This window comes from Camelus dromedarius, chromosome 27, assembly GCF_036321535.1.
Source record: "Camelus dromedarius isolate mCamDro1 chromosome 27, mCamDro1.pat, whole genome shotgun sequence".
NCBI classification, from domain to species: domain Eukaryota; kingdom Metazoa; phylum Chordata; class Mammalia; order Artiodactyla; family Camelidae; genus Camelus; species Camelus dromedarius.
The window spans coordinates 21,466,941-21,482,941 of record NC_087462.1 but is presented as its reverse complement, the minus strand read 5'-3'; the positions used below and the strand labels follow the sequence as shown (position 1 = coordinate 21,482,941).

General features: G+C 47.1%; 1 protein-coding gene across 1 annotated transcript in view; it reads right to left on the bottom strand.

The window, feature by feature from the left end:
* NSG2 (neuronal vesicle trafficking associated 2) overlaps positions 1–16,001 on the bottom strand; it is a 48,882-nt gene that overhangs the window by 26,069 nt on the left and 6,812 nt on the right. The window contains exon 3 of the mRNA XM_010980414.3: positions 5,682–5,765. Within this exon, the coding sequence (XP_010978716.3) occupies positions 5,682–5,765 (84 nt within the window). The remainder of the gene's footprint in view (positions 1–5,681; positions 5,766–16,001) is intronic.

Genomic DNA, 16,001 nt, shown 5'->3' with positions numbered 1-16,001 from the left:
AGGGAGGAAAGCACAGTTACCAGAGACTTTCAGGAGGGAGAGGGGCCTGGACGCTGCCGGCTGTTATCTGTGGCCACCCACCCTGGGGAGGCGGGTTCTGGCGTTTCACCGCGTCCCTTCCGTGTTGTTGCCAAGTGCAAGGGAGCAGAGTGCAGGCCTGAGACAGAGTGCCAACACTCCCACCCTTGGCCGGGTGAAGAGGAAGAGGAGAAGGAAAAGAAACAGCTGTCAGGTAGGCCGGCTCAGGGCATCCCCCGGGAGCTGCTCACGTGCAGCCGGACGCCCCCTCCCCCTGCGGCAGCTTCCCTAACACCTTACACCCAGCCACAGCACCCTGCTTAGGGGCTGGGGGTACACCTTGGCCCCACAGCCTTCTGGGCGAGGAACTTAGGAAAATCCTCAGCCTCCCTGAGCCTGTTTGCCTCACCTGCAAGCGGGGTGACAGTCTCTCCAGCCCGCTTTTCTGGAATCATTCAGTGGGATAACTTACAGAAGGTACCAATCACAGGTCAGATCAGGAGCAGAGCAGAAGCCCAAAGAGTTGAGTGGATCAGCGAATGGATGAAACAGTGAAAAGTCAACACCCCATGCTAGTAGGCCTGGCAGCTTCAGCTGGGTTTTCATTTTTGTTTTGTGGGTTTGCTGTTGTTGCCTGTTTTGGGTAATAGCCCACAGACTCCAGTCCTTTGAAAATTCCTAGCTTCTGACTTCCAATTCTCCCCCACCTGCTTTATTTTCTGGTGTCCGTTTGCTTGACAGGAATGGTGAGTTTCAGTCCCTTTGCACTAATGCATCCCTTCCATTCTGGACTCTCTTCCCTGGCTGCTGTCAGGGTCTAGTCTGCAGGTACCCCCAGGATCTTTCCCCATGCGCCTCTGTACCCTCCCACCTGAGCTTGCCCAAGCCATAGCCACTAGAGTCAGATTTTCTGAACCCTGACTCAGGATGAACACTGAGGCGGTGCCAAAAGATGGGGGCCCTCTGCTCTATGCCAGGCACTCTGCTGAGAACTGGGAACATGTAGGTGGGCCAGTGTGACCATACCCTCCAGGGACCAGTGGCTGGAGGGGGCTGAAGATGCAGGAGTAGCCAGTGACAGCAGCATTCAAGAACCCGTATGAGCTGCAGAGCCCCGAGGAGGCACCAAACCCAGCTCAGGAGATCAGGGGCGGCGTCCCAGGGGAGGTGACCCTGCGGGGACAGTATAGCGAAGAAACTGGCTGGGAATTCCTTGTCTAACCCACGCTTTTTCAAGCGCCTCCAGAACAAGGATTTTGTCTTATGCATCTGTGTGTCTCCCAGCAACAGGCATTCAGCCCAGCCCAGAGCCAATCTGATAAAGATGAAGAAGAAAGGGCACAAAGAGCAGGAAGGGACGAAGTCAGGCAGGCCACAGCCTGGCAAGGACCACAGCAGGGTTGTATCGAGGTGTGGCAGAGGGAGTGATGTGGGGCCACAGGGCTGGGTTCTTGTTTGGTTCTGACATATCCTCGCTGCGTGGCCTCAGCAGACACCTCACTTCTTTGAGCATCAGTTTCTTCATCCGTAAAATGGGATAATAGTACTGAGTACACAAGCTTGCTGTTAGCCAGAAAAGTGGATATAAAGGCGTTTTTTAACAGGTACTAGGATTACTTATGTTAAAACTGATGTGTTGAGAGGTAGCCTGCCAGAAAAACATTGCGTGCACTCCCCAGGAGGCAAAGAGATGGTTCCCACCATGACTGCAGAGGCCACCCGTGGACCGTGACATCGAACTGGCTACACTTTGCACAGTTCCTCCCGGTTTTCCCAGTCACATTCCAGGGGGAGGAAAGCCAGAAAAGGGAGGACCAAGTCTTTCTCAACCAACAGACAAAATACAGCTAATTAGGCAGGAAGCTAAGAACCCAGGACTAAGAACAGGAAGAGAAAAAAATGCTTGTTCACTGAGACCTACAGTGCGCCGTGGGGCGCTATGTGTCATCTCAAGACTATGTCCCGGTTCATCGATGAGGAATCAGGAGGTCAGAGGGGTGACAGGCTGTGACCTGAGCTGCCCAGGCGCCTCTAGCCCCAAAGTCCAGCTGTTCCCTGGAACACCTTTCATCAGCGTGGCCCAAACCACCTCCAAATGCAAGACTCAGTTCCTTCTCACAGGTGAGCCTGGGGACATCCCGGTGTGACAGCATGGCCGGACGCACCAGCAGCTTCCAAAACACCTGTGCCCTCTGTGGCGCCACCACCTTCCACAGCAAATCAGCTTTGGGAGAACCTCCAGCTCCCGGCACTAAGAGAGAAGGAGGAGGCATCTGTCTGCGTGCTCCCATCTTCTCAGAGAAGCCTAAGGGACGGTCTCTCAAATCTGAGGCCCTTGGCAATGACTGCAGGAGCTTTCATGGTTGAAAACAACAAAAACAAAAATTCCACGCAATTCTCTCATTCTTTCTCAGTTCATCTCTCCTGGCCCTGCTCTCTCCTCTCATTCTCCCTCACAGTATAATTGTTATGAGCCGATCTCCCCGGGTCAGATTTGAGACGCGAGGTCACAAGCTGTTCCTCCCCCCACGAAGGTGTTGGAATGAGGGAGGGAGCCCAGGGTGACTTCTGCCGTGGGCAGGATCCCGGAGGGGCAGCCCGGCCACTGTTGACCGGCGTCAGGCTCTGTAAGATGAGCTGGGAGTCCTCTGACTTCTAGTTCTGATTCTCTAGCCCAAATTTCCATCCTTTGCTCCAGAACACTTACATCCAAAGGTGACCAGACTGCCTTCTCCCCTATCTGCCCCCATGGTCCCCAGGCACCTAGCACTCAATGCGTCTCCTGCAGCCCAGTCCCCCTGCCCCCTACCTCAGTGAACGGCATCCCCGTGGCTCAGTCAGCCAAGCCGAACACCGAGGAGCCCCCTGACGCCACCTCCTCCAACCAGGAACCAGTCCTGTAAATTCCACCTTGGTGCCAGCCCACCTGGACCACTGAGTCCAGCTGCAGCTGACGGCTCAGACCCTCGGGCTCGTCTTAATCGCCATCGCCGCCTCTTGCCTACGCGGCTACATCCACCTTCTCCCCCGTGCATCCTCCACGCAGCCCAGGGGGAGCTCTCTTTAAGGAAATGAAAAGCCAGGCTAATGAACGCTCACAGCTCTACAAAAGCAAACACATTTGCTGCATTCCTCCCTTTCTGCTCCAAGTAGCAGGGCCCTCTGCCCACACCTGACAGTCAGGGCTGACAGACGGCTGCCCCCGAACCCCAAGACCCTTTCTTCCCAACACCCAGAACTGAGTCAGCCTGTGTGGGGGCGGGAGGGTTCCACAGTCCCCGCACCCTGACTCACTTCTGTTCTAACCGCTAGTTACCTACTGCAGGCAGCGTGGATGAACAGAAAGGCGGGGGCCGCCTCTCAGCCTGGCTCTGCCACTTGCTAGCTGGGTGAGCAGGTCACATCACTGCTCTGGGCCATAATTGCCCCTGAAAAAATTAGGGGATTAGCTTAGCTTCTCAGGGGCTCATTAAATATGATAAAATAGCCATGTCACCAAAAGTTGCCAAAGAAGAGAGAGAGGAAAAAAAAACAAACATAAGCCAACACCACCGCTGATAGCACAGCCACAGATGACATTCTGAGACATTTCTTTCCATATCCTTTTTCCCCTGTAAACCTGTGGCTTTTTTCCATAGTTCCAGTCACACAAAACATACAATTTTCAGCTCTGCTTTTTTCACTCAACCTCCTCTGTGAAGCATTTGCCCAAATTATTGCATGTCTTTCATAACCATCATTTAAAATGACTGCCAACTATGCAATAATACTGTCAAAAACCGTAACACTCTATTTGATAAATAAAAAGAGCAAATTTTTAAAATAGTTCTCATTGTTTTCCGATTATTGGAACAATTCATGCTCGTGTAAAATTGGGAAAGTAATAAGGAAGATGCAAATACCTCTTAAACCCAAAATTTGAAGTAAACTAAATACTCTTCCCCAATAAGTGCTTCTTAAAAAAACTGTTAAATGCATGTGGTCTGATTTGTGGAATCATGAGAAAGTTGTTGAAAATCTAGCACTGTTTCCAATACTTTGATCTTATAAACCACACTGCAATAGACATTCTTGTGTGTGAATTTGGGCATATTTCTGACGGTCTCTGCTGGCAGGAGGGCAGGTCAGCTTTACTCCCTGGCCTGGAGCCCATCCACACCTTATGCACCAAGATACTCCCGCCCTCCCCTCGCAGCTCCCTGCTGGTCCTTGCAGATCTCTGCATCCAGTTCAGCCCAGGTCCACGCTCACAGGGCCCATGCTGTGTGTCAGACACTGAAGCTATGGCCAAAAATAAAAGCCATCCTTGCCCTCAAAGAGAGGGTCAGCATCCAGGGAAATCCCACGTTCTGGGGGATGTTCACAGAGATGCCGTATTCCGTCCCAGGCTCACACACCCAGCTGCTCTAACACAGATTTAGCAGAGAGAAACATAGAGACAGAAACAGACCAATATATTTATCCATGTACATACTCTGTTTCTCAGTAACCAGCCAAGGGCTGTTTTCACTTCCAAAGCCCCCAGCCGCAGCTGACACAAAATAGCTACACGATCTAAGTCATGCACTTATCATGTACAGATCCAAGTGCGTTGCATGTACTCTGCACTTCATCCTGACAGTAACCTTCTATTATCTCCACTTGATACATGAGGTTTACTGACTTGCTTGTGGTCACATGGCTGGTTCAAGGTGAAAACAGGACTCAAACCCAGCCAGACTGCTCCCCCAGTATTCATCCACAGAACCACTGCCTCCCTGGTTGATTTTGCCTCCTAAATATCTTTCAGGTTGCTATCCACTCACCATCCTCCTCTAAGCCACTACTGTCGTTTGTTTGTTTTTAACTTGGATAATTGCAATAGCCCAACAGTCTCCCCATACCCCTCTTGCCGACTACACTCAGTCATGTAAAAACAAGTGTGCTGTTTTCAAAAACCAAATTTAATCGTGTCCTTCCTCTTCTTGAAGCCCTTAGCGGTTTCTTTCATGCTTCTAACATAAAACCCAATTACCCCAAAAAGCCTACAGGGCCTGGAACTGTCTGCCCTCTGCCCACTTCTCTTGCTTCATCTCTGCCTGCTCCCCACGCCCCTCCTAGAGCCCAGCCTCACTGCCCTTATACTTATTCCATGTTGAGTCCAAGCTCCCTCCAGCCCCAGGGCCTTTGCACAAGCTGTGCTCACCTCATCCACCTAAAGTCCCAAGTGACCTCCCCCAGGTACCTCCCTGAGGTTCCTCCTTACTTCCTCACAGAGCAGGCTTCATGGCTCCTCATGCAGCTTACACAGTGATATACATTCACCAGTTCTCCTAGTGACCCCTCTGGCAAGAAACAGAAAGCCAATCGTCTGGTTTTTACTACTAAAAAGTCGACCTCTCTTTCCTTTTGTCTTTTTTGTATTTGTTGCAACATCTGCTGTCTAAAATGTGAGTTTGTTTATACACTTCCATCCCTTTTCCTGGAGCTGCTGATGGAAAGGCAGAGAGACAGGGACAGGAGGAAAAAGGAGACAGGAGAGACACTTATCAACGATCAAATTGTCCAAACATCTCGGAGCAGGAGAGAGAGCAATACTCAACCTCAAGAGGCAGAGCTGTTGTTATTGGATTAGACTCAGGGACCCAGACCCAGTCTTCCTGTTACATCATCAAGACACTGACCGTGAACTCGGCGATTTTCGGCACGCGGAACTTCCCTTTGTTCTTCTGCTCGGGCTGATACTCCGTTCTTGTCTTCACAATCACCTGAAAAGTTCAACCAGCACTGTTAGCACAGGCAGAGGCTTGAAACGCTTCTCTGTTCCTTCTTTCTTCTGTAGAAACTAAAAGTTACTATGCATCGCATAGAAGATCAGAAAATAAAGAGCCTCATATTTAAACACACACAAGAAAACAGAAAATTCAGATTACCCGTAATACTTCCCTATTCTAACAGAGACAACCACCATAGGTGATGGTTTTGATCACACCTTTCCAGATGTTTTTATATGCATGTATTATGTATATATATATTTGCTATTTATGCAAATACAGATTTTTATGAAAGGGATTCGTATTTCATTCTTCCTTTATCACACAACACTACACTAACATTTTTTCCATGTAGACAAATATATGATTTCATCTTGCCTTTTGATGTAGCATATTTCATTTTGTGCACACACCACAGTTAATCTAACCAGTCTCAACTGCTGAACGTTTAGTTGGGGTTATATAAACGGGTTATAATGAACATCTTGTTCATGCTTAATTCCAATTTGCTTTAGGGACTTCTGCAAAGAAAAACCTAAAGATCTATTGAAACTACTGTATCATCTTATTTTTCTGAAGTCTGAATATTTTGCAGAGGTGGTTAATATCTTTTCAAGATAAGCTGTCAACCTGCCAAGACATTTATGGAACTCCATCCCACTGTGTAGGCAAAGTGGAAGAAAGAAGAAACTTGACAGACAACAACTGCTTCTGAGTGCAAAGTGTCACGGGGAACACAGAGGCTGTCTGAGCCTCAGGGCCTCACCTGTAAAACACGGACAGTAATCATAACCCCTATTCAACAAGGTTGTTTTGAGAGTTAAATGAGATGATAATGGGTAATATTTGGGGAATAATTTTTTATGTGTCAGAGCTAGATCAAGCTCTCCATGCACTTCATCTACATACCACTACTATTTCCATTCTCCTGAAAGGGAGAGTGAAGCACAGAGATGCCAAGTCACTTGTCCAACGTCACACAGCTAAAAGAAAGCAAACTTCTAACCATGATCATCCGTCTCATTAGAGCTCACATTAACCAAATTTTCACTGAAAAACTCATCATGTTTTCCTAGAGACAATAGTCAAGTATATTGACTCCTGTAAGAATTCTTCTATGAAGAATGTTCTTTAAAGTCTGTGAGGCACGCCATTGACAAAATACAGCTCAAAAAAGGGAAGGGTAGGGAAGGAACTACTACTGTTGAACATCTACTGTGTGCCACTTCCATATACTGGCCAGGGAGGCCCAGCCCACATAGAACACCTCTCCCCCTCTGACATCTAAACTCAGCTGCAGGTGTAAATTCGCTGTTGCGCTCCACCCACCTTTGTAGTCTGCTCCCCTAAACAGCAAAAAGTGAGCCAAACAAAGAAATGATACAGCCAAACGAGGATGAGGGCTTTTGGGAGGAGTGCAGTAGGAGAATGTTCTGGTCTTCTTACTTTTTTTCTACCTCCTGTCCCAAAGAATAGGAAAGCAGATGTCCCTTTGCCACAAGAAATCAAAATGACCCTCATGCTTTGAAAATTTGCTATACAGCAGACACTGAGCACTCGACATGCATTATCTCACTTAATTCTGTGCTGTGGGGCAGACACCAATACTGTCCGTATCGTAGGGAGATAAAGGAATGTGCTCCAGCACTAAGCCTTCCATGTCTCGGTTTTCTCATCTATTAAATGGGTAAATAACTATAACTCCCTGGTTGGGTTGTTGGCAGGCTTAAGCGCGTTAATTCAAGTTAAGCACTCAGATTCATTCAATAGCAACTGCTTTTTTGAACGTTGCCTCTGGGTGCTGCCAGATGTTCCTGCATAGACGTCTGAGCATATGTGGAACTGGGCCTGGCTTGCACCTGTCAGCCTGCGGGTTCTCCCTACCAGCCCTTCAAGAGCAACACATGGACTTCTCAAGAATAAAGCTGTTCAAGCTTGGTCTGAAAAAAGTGGGGAAGGGATTTGAAGAGTGAACAGAAGTTTCCTGGGTGAACAAGCCAAGGTAAGACACTTTCTATAAAGTGAACCACATGGTTAAAGAAACAAAAGTGTGAAACAGCATATAGTCTACGTGCTTTGCTGTTTTGGTGTCACATGAACTTCGATGTGTAAGTGAGAAATGAAAGCATATAAATATAAGAGCAAAGGCTAAAAAAAGCACAGCTCGTAGGCTAGGTGTTCCTATTATTAGGAACTCACAATGTTCTCGGAAGGGCCAAATGAAATAACATATGTGCAGGTGCTTTGTGAACTCAAAATACATTCTGCAACTTCTAATGATTAAAAATATTTGGAAGAAGAAATTTTTTAAAATCTATTTTTATATATAGCAGCTAACATTTGTAAATCTCAAACCCCCAAATTTATCCCTTCCCACCAAAAAACAAAAGTTCCTTCTGAATAGCACAGGGAACTATGTTTAGTGTATTGCAATAACCTTTAATAAAAAAAATATGAAAACAAATATATGTATGTATATGCATGACTGGGACATTGTGCTGCACACCAGAAATTGACACACTGTAACTGACTGTACTTCAATTAAAAAAAAATTGGGGATATTACTAGATCAACTGGCAGGTTATGAAGCATATAGAAAACTTCAATGTCTGATCATTTCCCTGAATCCATATTTTTAGAAATATTCACAAACTGGAAATTATAATTTCTTCTCCTAATTCCCCGTGTTGTATGTGCGCATATATCTGATGTGTATGTGTAAATGTAAGTACATTATAATTTATCTCAGAATCTATTTCTAAGCATAGTGAATTCCCTGATCATGGGCCTTGTGACCCATAAGCCTTGGGGCAATAATTCCCTTTGCCTTTTATGGCAGACAGCATTCTATGATGGTCCCCAAGCTTCCCACACCATCCCCACCCCCCTGTACATGCACTGTGTCATCTCCTCCATCAAGGCTGTGAACAGGACCTGTGACTATGAAGGCACAGTCACTCCCCTGAGTACATTACGCTATATAACACTCCATCACAGCAGACGGGAGAGAGATTCTCCTGCTAGCCTTGAAGAAGTAAGTCAACATGTTGTGGGAGGGCCATGAAGCTGAGGGTGGCCTCTGGGAGCTGAAAATGACCCTGGTCAACAACCCCAATCACTCCAAAAAACAAAAAAGGTGGGGGGGGACGGGACTTCAGTCCTACAACCACAAGGAACTGAATTCTGCCAAGAACATGAACGCGCTTGGAGAAGGACCCCAAGCACCAGATGAGAATACAGCCCAGCTGACACCTTGATTTCAGACCCGTGAGACCCTGAGCCGAGAACCCATTTAAACTGCGCTTGGACTTCTGACCTATAAAACTGTGAGATAATAAAATTGTGCTGTTTTGAGCCACTAAAATTTTGGTAATTTGTTACAAAGCAACAGAAAACAAATGTGCCTTCCACCATGCCACGTCCTTCTCAACCACCTCTTAGCTTGATCCCCTCGTTTCTAGATCCTTAGCCATCAGACTAGTCTCAGGCATTCCCACATTGAATGTTAAGAAACATTTGCTTCTTAGCCTTTCCCTCTGCCCCTCTATGTTTACAAACATCTTTCCCAAAGCTTCTCAAAGAGCTCTAAACTATGAACACCACTCCACGTAGATTTAAAAGACCCCACGCAGTAGCCAACATGCTGAGGCAGGAGACAGAACTAAGCAAACGTTACTGTTGGGACGAGACAATGAATGACCACTACAGGTAATAGCATTCTCATTGTCATAATAAATATTTTGTTGTTGCTTCTCTAGCAGCTACTTCCTTTTTCAATCAAAAGCCCCCCAGTATTCCTTTCAGGAACTCGCCCCTGTCCCAGGTGGCAGCCGCGTCGTTTGGCAGAAGTGATGCCTCCCTGGATGGCAGGGCTGGTCCCTAATTAGGTGCGAGCCCATCAGAGCGTGCTCTTCTATTGGTCACAGAACTTGACTGGCTCTGAGATGGGCAAGTTACCCAATTTGGATCAATGAGATATGAGGCAATACTGACCGGGGACTTTGGGGAAGAAGCCTCTTTGCTCTTTCTGAGGGTTCCCCAAAGAGCGTGCCCGTCCTCTGGATGGGGTGGTGAGGACTTAGTTCTGAAACTGCTGGAGAGATTGCTGCTACTATGAGGAGGAGCCAGGATGAGGTCAGAGGTGGTGTACAAAAGGGGGCAGAGCCAGGAGGAACTCAGAGAAACGGAGATGAGACATCTTGATGACATCCTACCCTCTGGATCACGCCTTGCCTGAAGCCAGCCCCACGCTGGACCCTGCAGTCATGGGGGCAAATATATACTCTTTGGGCCTTAATCCAATTTGGGTTGGGTTTTCTGGTACTTGAGGTGAAAAGCTTTCTATCTGATACAAATGTGTTCCAAGAAAAATGAACTGAAAAGCTCTTAGAATTTAGCAAGATGGCCAAAAACTAAATAACAAAACCAATAGCTTTTCTTGGCATCGGCAAAAAAATCACCTCAAAAAGTGATGGGTCCACCAAAAGACACACACAAAAATGTTCAAGGCCACTTTTTCCATAATAGCCCCAAACTGAGAACAATCCGAATGTCCGTTACCAGGAGAACGGACAAACTGTGATTTATTCGCAAAATGGAACGCTACATAGCAACACCACACGGGCATGGGTGAGTCCCACAGACTTCACACTGAACTAAAGAAATCTGACTCAAAAAAGATTTCTTTTAATATCTTGTGTGACTTCACTTGTGTCAACATATGACGTATATGTAATTTATACGTTATAGATACATCTCTTTTCTAACATCCCATTTACCGTTCACAGTAACAGAAGGGGCACTGAGTTCAGGCAGAGCTGTGGTCAGAGCCCTTCTTCAGATCCATGTCCTGCTTCACCCTGAACCCCTCTGAGATGTCACTTACGCCCTGAGTGACTTTCTAATGAAAACCCTTCTTTGGGCTTCCGCACACACCCCCAACCACCGAGTTCTAACACAGGCCAGCAGACAGGTGGGTACCTGACCCCTTGTCCGTCCTCTGTCCTCTGCTTCCCTCTTTAGCTAAGTGACATTTTCTCCCAAGGCAACCCGGGTAACAGTTTACCTTTGCCCCTAAGGAAGTATTAGCTTGTTAGAACCCCATCTCCACGTCAAAAGCAGGTCTCTGCCCATCTGCCTGGAACAAATGGGCAGTCCTCTAGCCTTGTCTCCTTTGACCTCTGAGTAGCATCTGACAGGTGTGCTCCTCACTCACTCCTCCTTAAAGGTCCTCCTCCCGGGTCCACGGTCCTCTCCCTGCTCACTGACCAGGCGGCCTCCGTTTCCTCTTCCTCCCCCTCTGCCTGACCTCTCGGTGTTAGAATCCCTCAGGGCTAGGTCATGGGCACTCTTCCTTCCTACAGGTCCCACCTGAGTGTTCTCAGCCCCATCACTTCCAATTTTTATTCTCATAGCTCTCAAGTTTACATCTTCCATTTTGGACCCCGCTCTGCACTCAGATTACCTCCCTGGACTTTTGCCCTTGGATGGACACACCTAAATTTACCATGGCCACAGAGAAGCTCTTGGGTTTTCCAACCACCTTTCCCATGTAATCCCCAGCTAAGAAAACGTTAGCATGATCCATGCCATGGCTCATGTCAAGTCATACACAGGAATCTCCCATGATCCCTCCCTTCCCTTCTGTCTCCAAATCCATTCCATCACCAGTTCCTGTTTCCTCAAAAATGTATCTCAAATAAACCCATTTGTTACACTACCACCAGCCTAATCCACAGCACTGTGTGCACTTTGGCTCTGACCAGCTTCCTTGTCTCCACTCTTGCCTCCCCAAATACACAGACAAGAGCCTTCTGGACTGAGAGAGCTTCATATAAAAGCAAACATTCAGAAGACACCCAGGAGGCTGGACCTGGGAGAACCACAGAGAGGTGGTTTTCAGCAACCAGAGAAGAGAGCAGGTGAAGTGAGGGGCAGACAGAAGCTCTGAATGCCACAGCTAGCATCCTGAAGGTGAACTTGAGGGCAGTGAGGAGCTGAGGAAGGATTATAAGCCAGAGAATGGCTTTCCAGGCATGCATTACAGGCAGAGGAGAAGCCTCTGCCACCGTGACGATACAAGGCAGAGATGGGAGAGAGCAGGAAAGATCCAGCCCTCCAGTTACTGGAATCTACCAGCTATTGGGCATGCCATGACGAATGGTGTGCTGTTCCTGAGGACTGGAGCCAGAAACAGTTCCCTTCTATAAAGGGAGATAGAGTAACAGTCACTTTTTTCAGTATTATGAATGGGAAAGCATAAGAAATGTTAGCCAATCATTATTAACTGTACCTTGGAGGAATCAAGTCTAATCAAGCTTGCATAAGCAAAGCAAGAGAGAGAAGAGAAAACACATTTGCAAAGAAAGGCTTTATTTTCTACAGTTGAAAAAAAAAAAAAAAGGAGCCCTGAGCAACTTGATTAATAACAGAAATGGGAGGACAAGGAGGAGAGAGGGGAGGAAAAATTCTTTCTACTCTTGTCATTATTAAAAGTGGGGTTTCAGAGGTACTTAGAAGGATGAAATTCCAGGCTTTCAAATATCATTGTAGATTTGGGCAAAGAAATTAATTTGTTTTCTTTTCATATTTATATGTCAGTCCCCATTGTCCTGCTGGCCGCTGATATGAAGAACACAATTTAACATAATTGGCATTGTGAAAATGAGATAAATTATTCATCCTGAAAGGACCCCTCGTCTGGATGTATTTCCCCCTTCGCCGGCAAGGCCAGATAATACATGGTGGTTCAGATGGCGCAAAGTACAGATCATAAAAATTTAAAATACTACTTCCCAGGATTATCAATAATGAAGAGGTTCCCACATGGAGAGGCCCCAGGATTGGCAGAAACAATAAATAAAAGTCCAGAAGCACTGACGGGGAGCATGACTGTATTTTTATGAGCTGGACCTACACAGGCCGAAAATAGATAGAAGCTGCACCCTCCAGCTCACGCCTGCAGCAGAGAGAGAATTTCCGAGCAGGAATAATGAACAGCAAACCACTGAGCACCTACTGTGTGCCAGACACTGTGCTATGGGCCCTACTGAGGCGCACTCAGTTGATTCTCATAACCCCCCTGACAGCATTCTCACCAACCTTCACATCTCTCTTGTAAAATCTTTATTTTCCCCACTTTTCAGATGAGGAAATTTCGCCCCAGAGAGTTCAGTCACTTGCCGATGATCACGTGACTAGTAGGTGGTCGAGCTGGTTATCAAACTCAAGAACAACATGCTCTTTTCCATCCATCACATTTTTTTTACAAGTACCCGCTGTGGGCCTGGCACTGTGCTGAAAGCTTTACATCCTCTATCTCAGCAAATCCTCTCAGCGCTCTGAGGGAGGGCTGATTGTCCCCATTTTACAGATGAGGAACCTGAGTCTCGGGGAGCAGAAATGCCCTTCACAACCTCATATAACCACTAAGAGGCAGAGGCAAGGCTTGGACCTGGGCTTCCGGCTCAGATCCAGGTGCCACTGGAAAGGTTGTCATCATTCAAGGACTGCAGGGCTCAGGCTCTGATCCTGTGGCACCTGAGGCTGCGTAAATGTGACTGGATGAACAAACAGGTGAATCCCACGTCTGAAGTGACCAGGTGAGGCTGGCCTGAGAACCCAGCTGGGAGCCTTCTCCCATTTTCTCCCTCACTCCTCAACCCATGCACCAACTCTTTGAGTCTGAGTCTTTCCCTGGGCCCTCGAAGTTTAAAACAGGGCCCAGAACACAAGATAAAATGTCGGTGCTCAAAGCACGTTAGTGGCAGTGTTGTCCAATCGCAGCAGTTCATAGATGGGGGCGAGGAACCCCAGAAAGGGGAAGGGGTTTGCTGCGGGACACACAGCAAGGCTGCATCAGAAGCAGGACTGTAGTGTAGACCTGCTGACTCCGAGTGCGGGGCTCTGCCTGTGGGATCAAGTCTCTTTTCCTTGCTGGGCCTCTGTTTTCTCGGGGCAGAACAGAAGGTTGGCCAGTATGGCCTTAAATGACCAGCCAGCCCACTAAGTCTGTGCCTCTCCAACTCTGCGGCAAGGCACAGACCTGGGCAAGATGAGGGGCTCTCCACAGGGTCCTTCAGGGACTTCCCGGGCCTTCCACTCCCAGCAGAGGCTAGCTGCCTCGTCTGGAGTCACCACAGTGAGGCCCACAGCTCGGCCACTCAGCCCTGTCCTCTCCAGTGCAGGGACCCAGGCCATCGCACTGCCCAACCCTTCTTGCGGCCTGGGGCCAGCCCCTGTGCATCCCACAGGAAAAAAAATCCTGATTCTGGGACTGAATTGATAATGATAACAACCACCACCATAATAACAACCTCACATTAAACATCTCTGTGCCGGGGGCAGTGATAAACAGTCGGCGTGTATTTTCTCATATCATCCCTGAAACAATTCTTAGAGGAAGATGTCATTGTCCTCTTAACAACAAGAAGACAAAGGGACAGAGTGGTTAATAAACTGGCCCAGGATCACACAGCAAGTAGGTGGCAGAGTTAGGATTCGAAGTCAAACTGCATTGCTCCAATGCATGTGCGTCTCCCCAGGCCCCCCCTCCACCTGCAGGGGCACTGGCTCGCTCCACAGCGGTCCCTCCGCGTGCCAGTAAGTCATTTCAGCTCCCCAAGGCTGTTTTACCATCGGGGAAATGGAGGTGATTTTTTTTAAAAAATAGGAAATTTGATTCATGCTCATGTGAAAAAAAAAAAGTATGAAAACTATAGAGTAAAAGTCTTCAAACGGGCCCCAACCACCCCATCTATACTCCCTAACCATTGAACGGTTTCTTGTGTGTCTTTTCAAACCTGTCTTATGAATTATAGTGAAGCATACACACGTTTCCACACGTGGGGTCACTCCATATCATGCTCTTTAAAGCTGTTTTAACGGAGTAATGTGTCTGTTGCTTTTCCCACATTAGCACAGGCACAAAGAAGTCTGCCCCGTCCTCGTAATAATCACTTACTGTTCCACAACCATGCACCAGCGTTTACTTAACCACTCCAATCTCACGGAACATTCCAGTTGTTCCCACTATATACCTGTATATACACATATATACATATGTATATGCCTTTGCATACTTGAAAAAATATACTCAGAGGATAAACTCCTGCCAGTAGCAAGCATACCAATCAAATGGGATACACAGCTTAAGTTTTATAAACCATGTCCAAATGCCCTCTTAAAAAACAAATCAAATCATGTAACCAACCAGAGTGTAATGAGATCTGCTTTATCCTCAGTATTAGCAACACTAGGCATTATCAAAAAAAATTTTTGCCAATCCGATAGGTAAAAAATTATGTTTCATTTAAAATTATATTTTTAAACTATAAAGAAATTGTAATACGCTTATTGGTCATTTTCTGTCTATTTTGCTGGAATCACCTAGAGCCTTTGCCCCAGTTCAGGGTGATTTATAATCTGTCTCTCGAGAGTTTCTGGAGAGCAGAACAAGGGGGCCCTGAGAGCCTGGAATCTGCAGAGATGTGCATTGTGTCCTCCCCTGACGGCTCTCTGATCTTGGGTATCCGGGAGAAAGAGAAACCCTCTGGCGAAGCCACAAGAAAAACCAAGAAGGCAACAGGACTCAGTGACAGGAGAAGCATCTCCTTTGCCCAGCATCCTTCGAGGTCCTTCCTGGTGGACCCCTACACCCCCACCCTTGAAACCCCATCCTTCTCAGTATGTTTCACATTTACAGTCATCCTCCAAAAACATCACCTTTGGGAGAAATATTCTGAATGTCCTTTGAAAGAAAGGAAACTCTATCAGCAGTTAGACAATTCTCATTTTTTCCTCACAGTAACCCTGTTAGGTAGATATTATGCACACATTACAAAAAAAAAAAAAAAAAAAGCTCAGTGATGCCAAGCAACTTGCCTAAAGCCACACAGTAAGTAAATAGCCGCAATTCGAACTCAAGTCTCTAGGACTACAAAGTGCATGTAGTCTATTACAAAAAAATTCAAAGTGTGCCAATCATCAATAATTGATCTCTTAGTGTCTGCATTCCTTTCCTTCCACGAGCAGGTGAGCCAACCTCCCCTAGGACGTGCAAAGACTTAGTCATCAGTAGGGAGGGAAAGAACGGTTGCCCAGGACCTGGCAGCTGGCTCGCTGAATACGTGATTCGTCTGGGGCTTTGCCAAGGTGGGGCTGTGCCTGTCTGTGGCTTGTTTTCTGCGGGCCGGCCGTCCCTTAGCTGGCACTTCCCAGCACATTTGCATG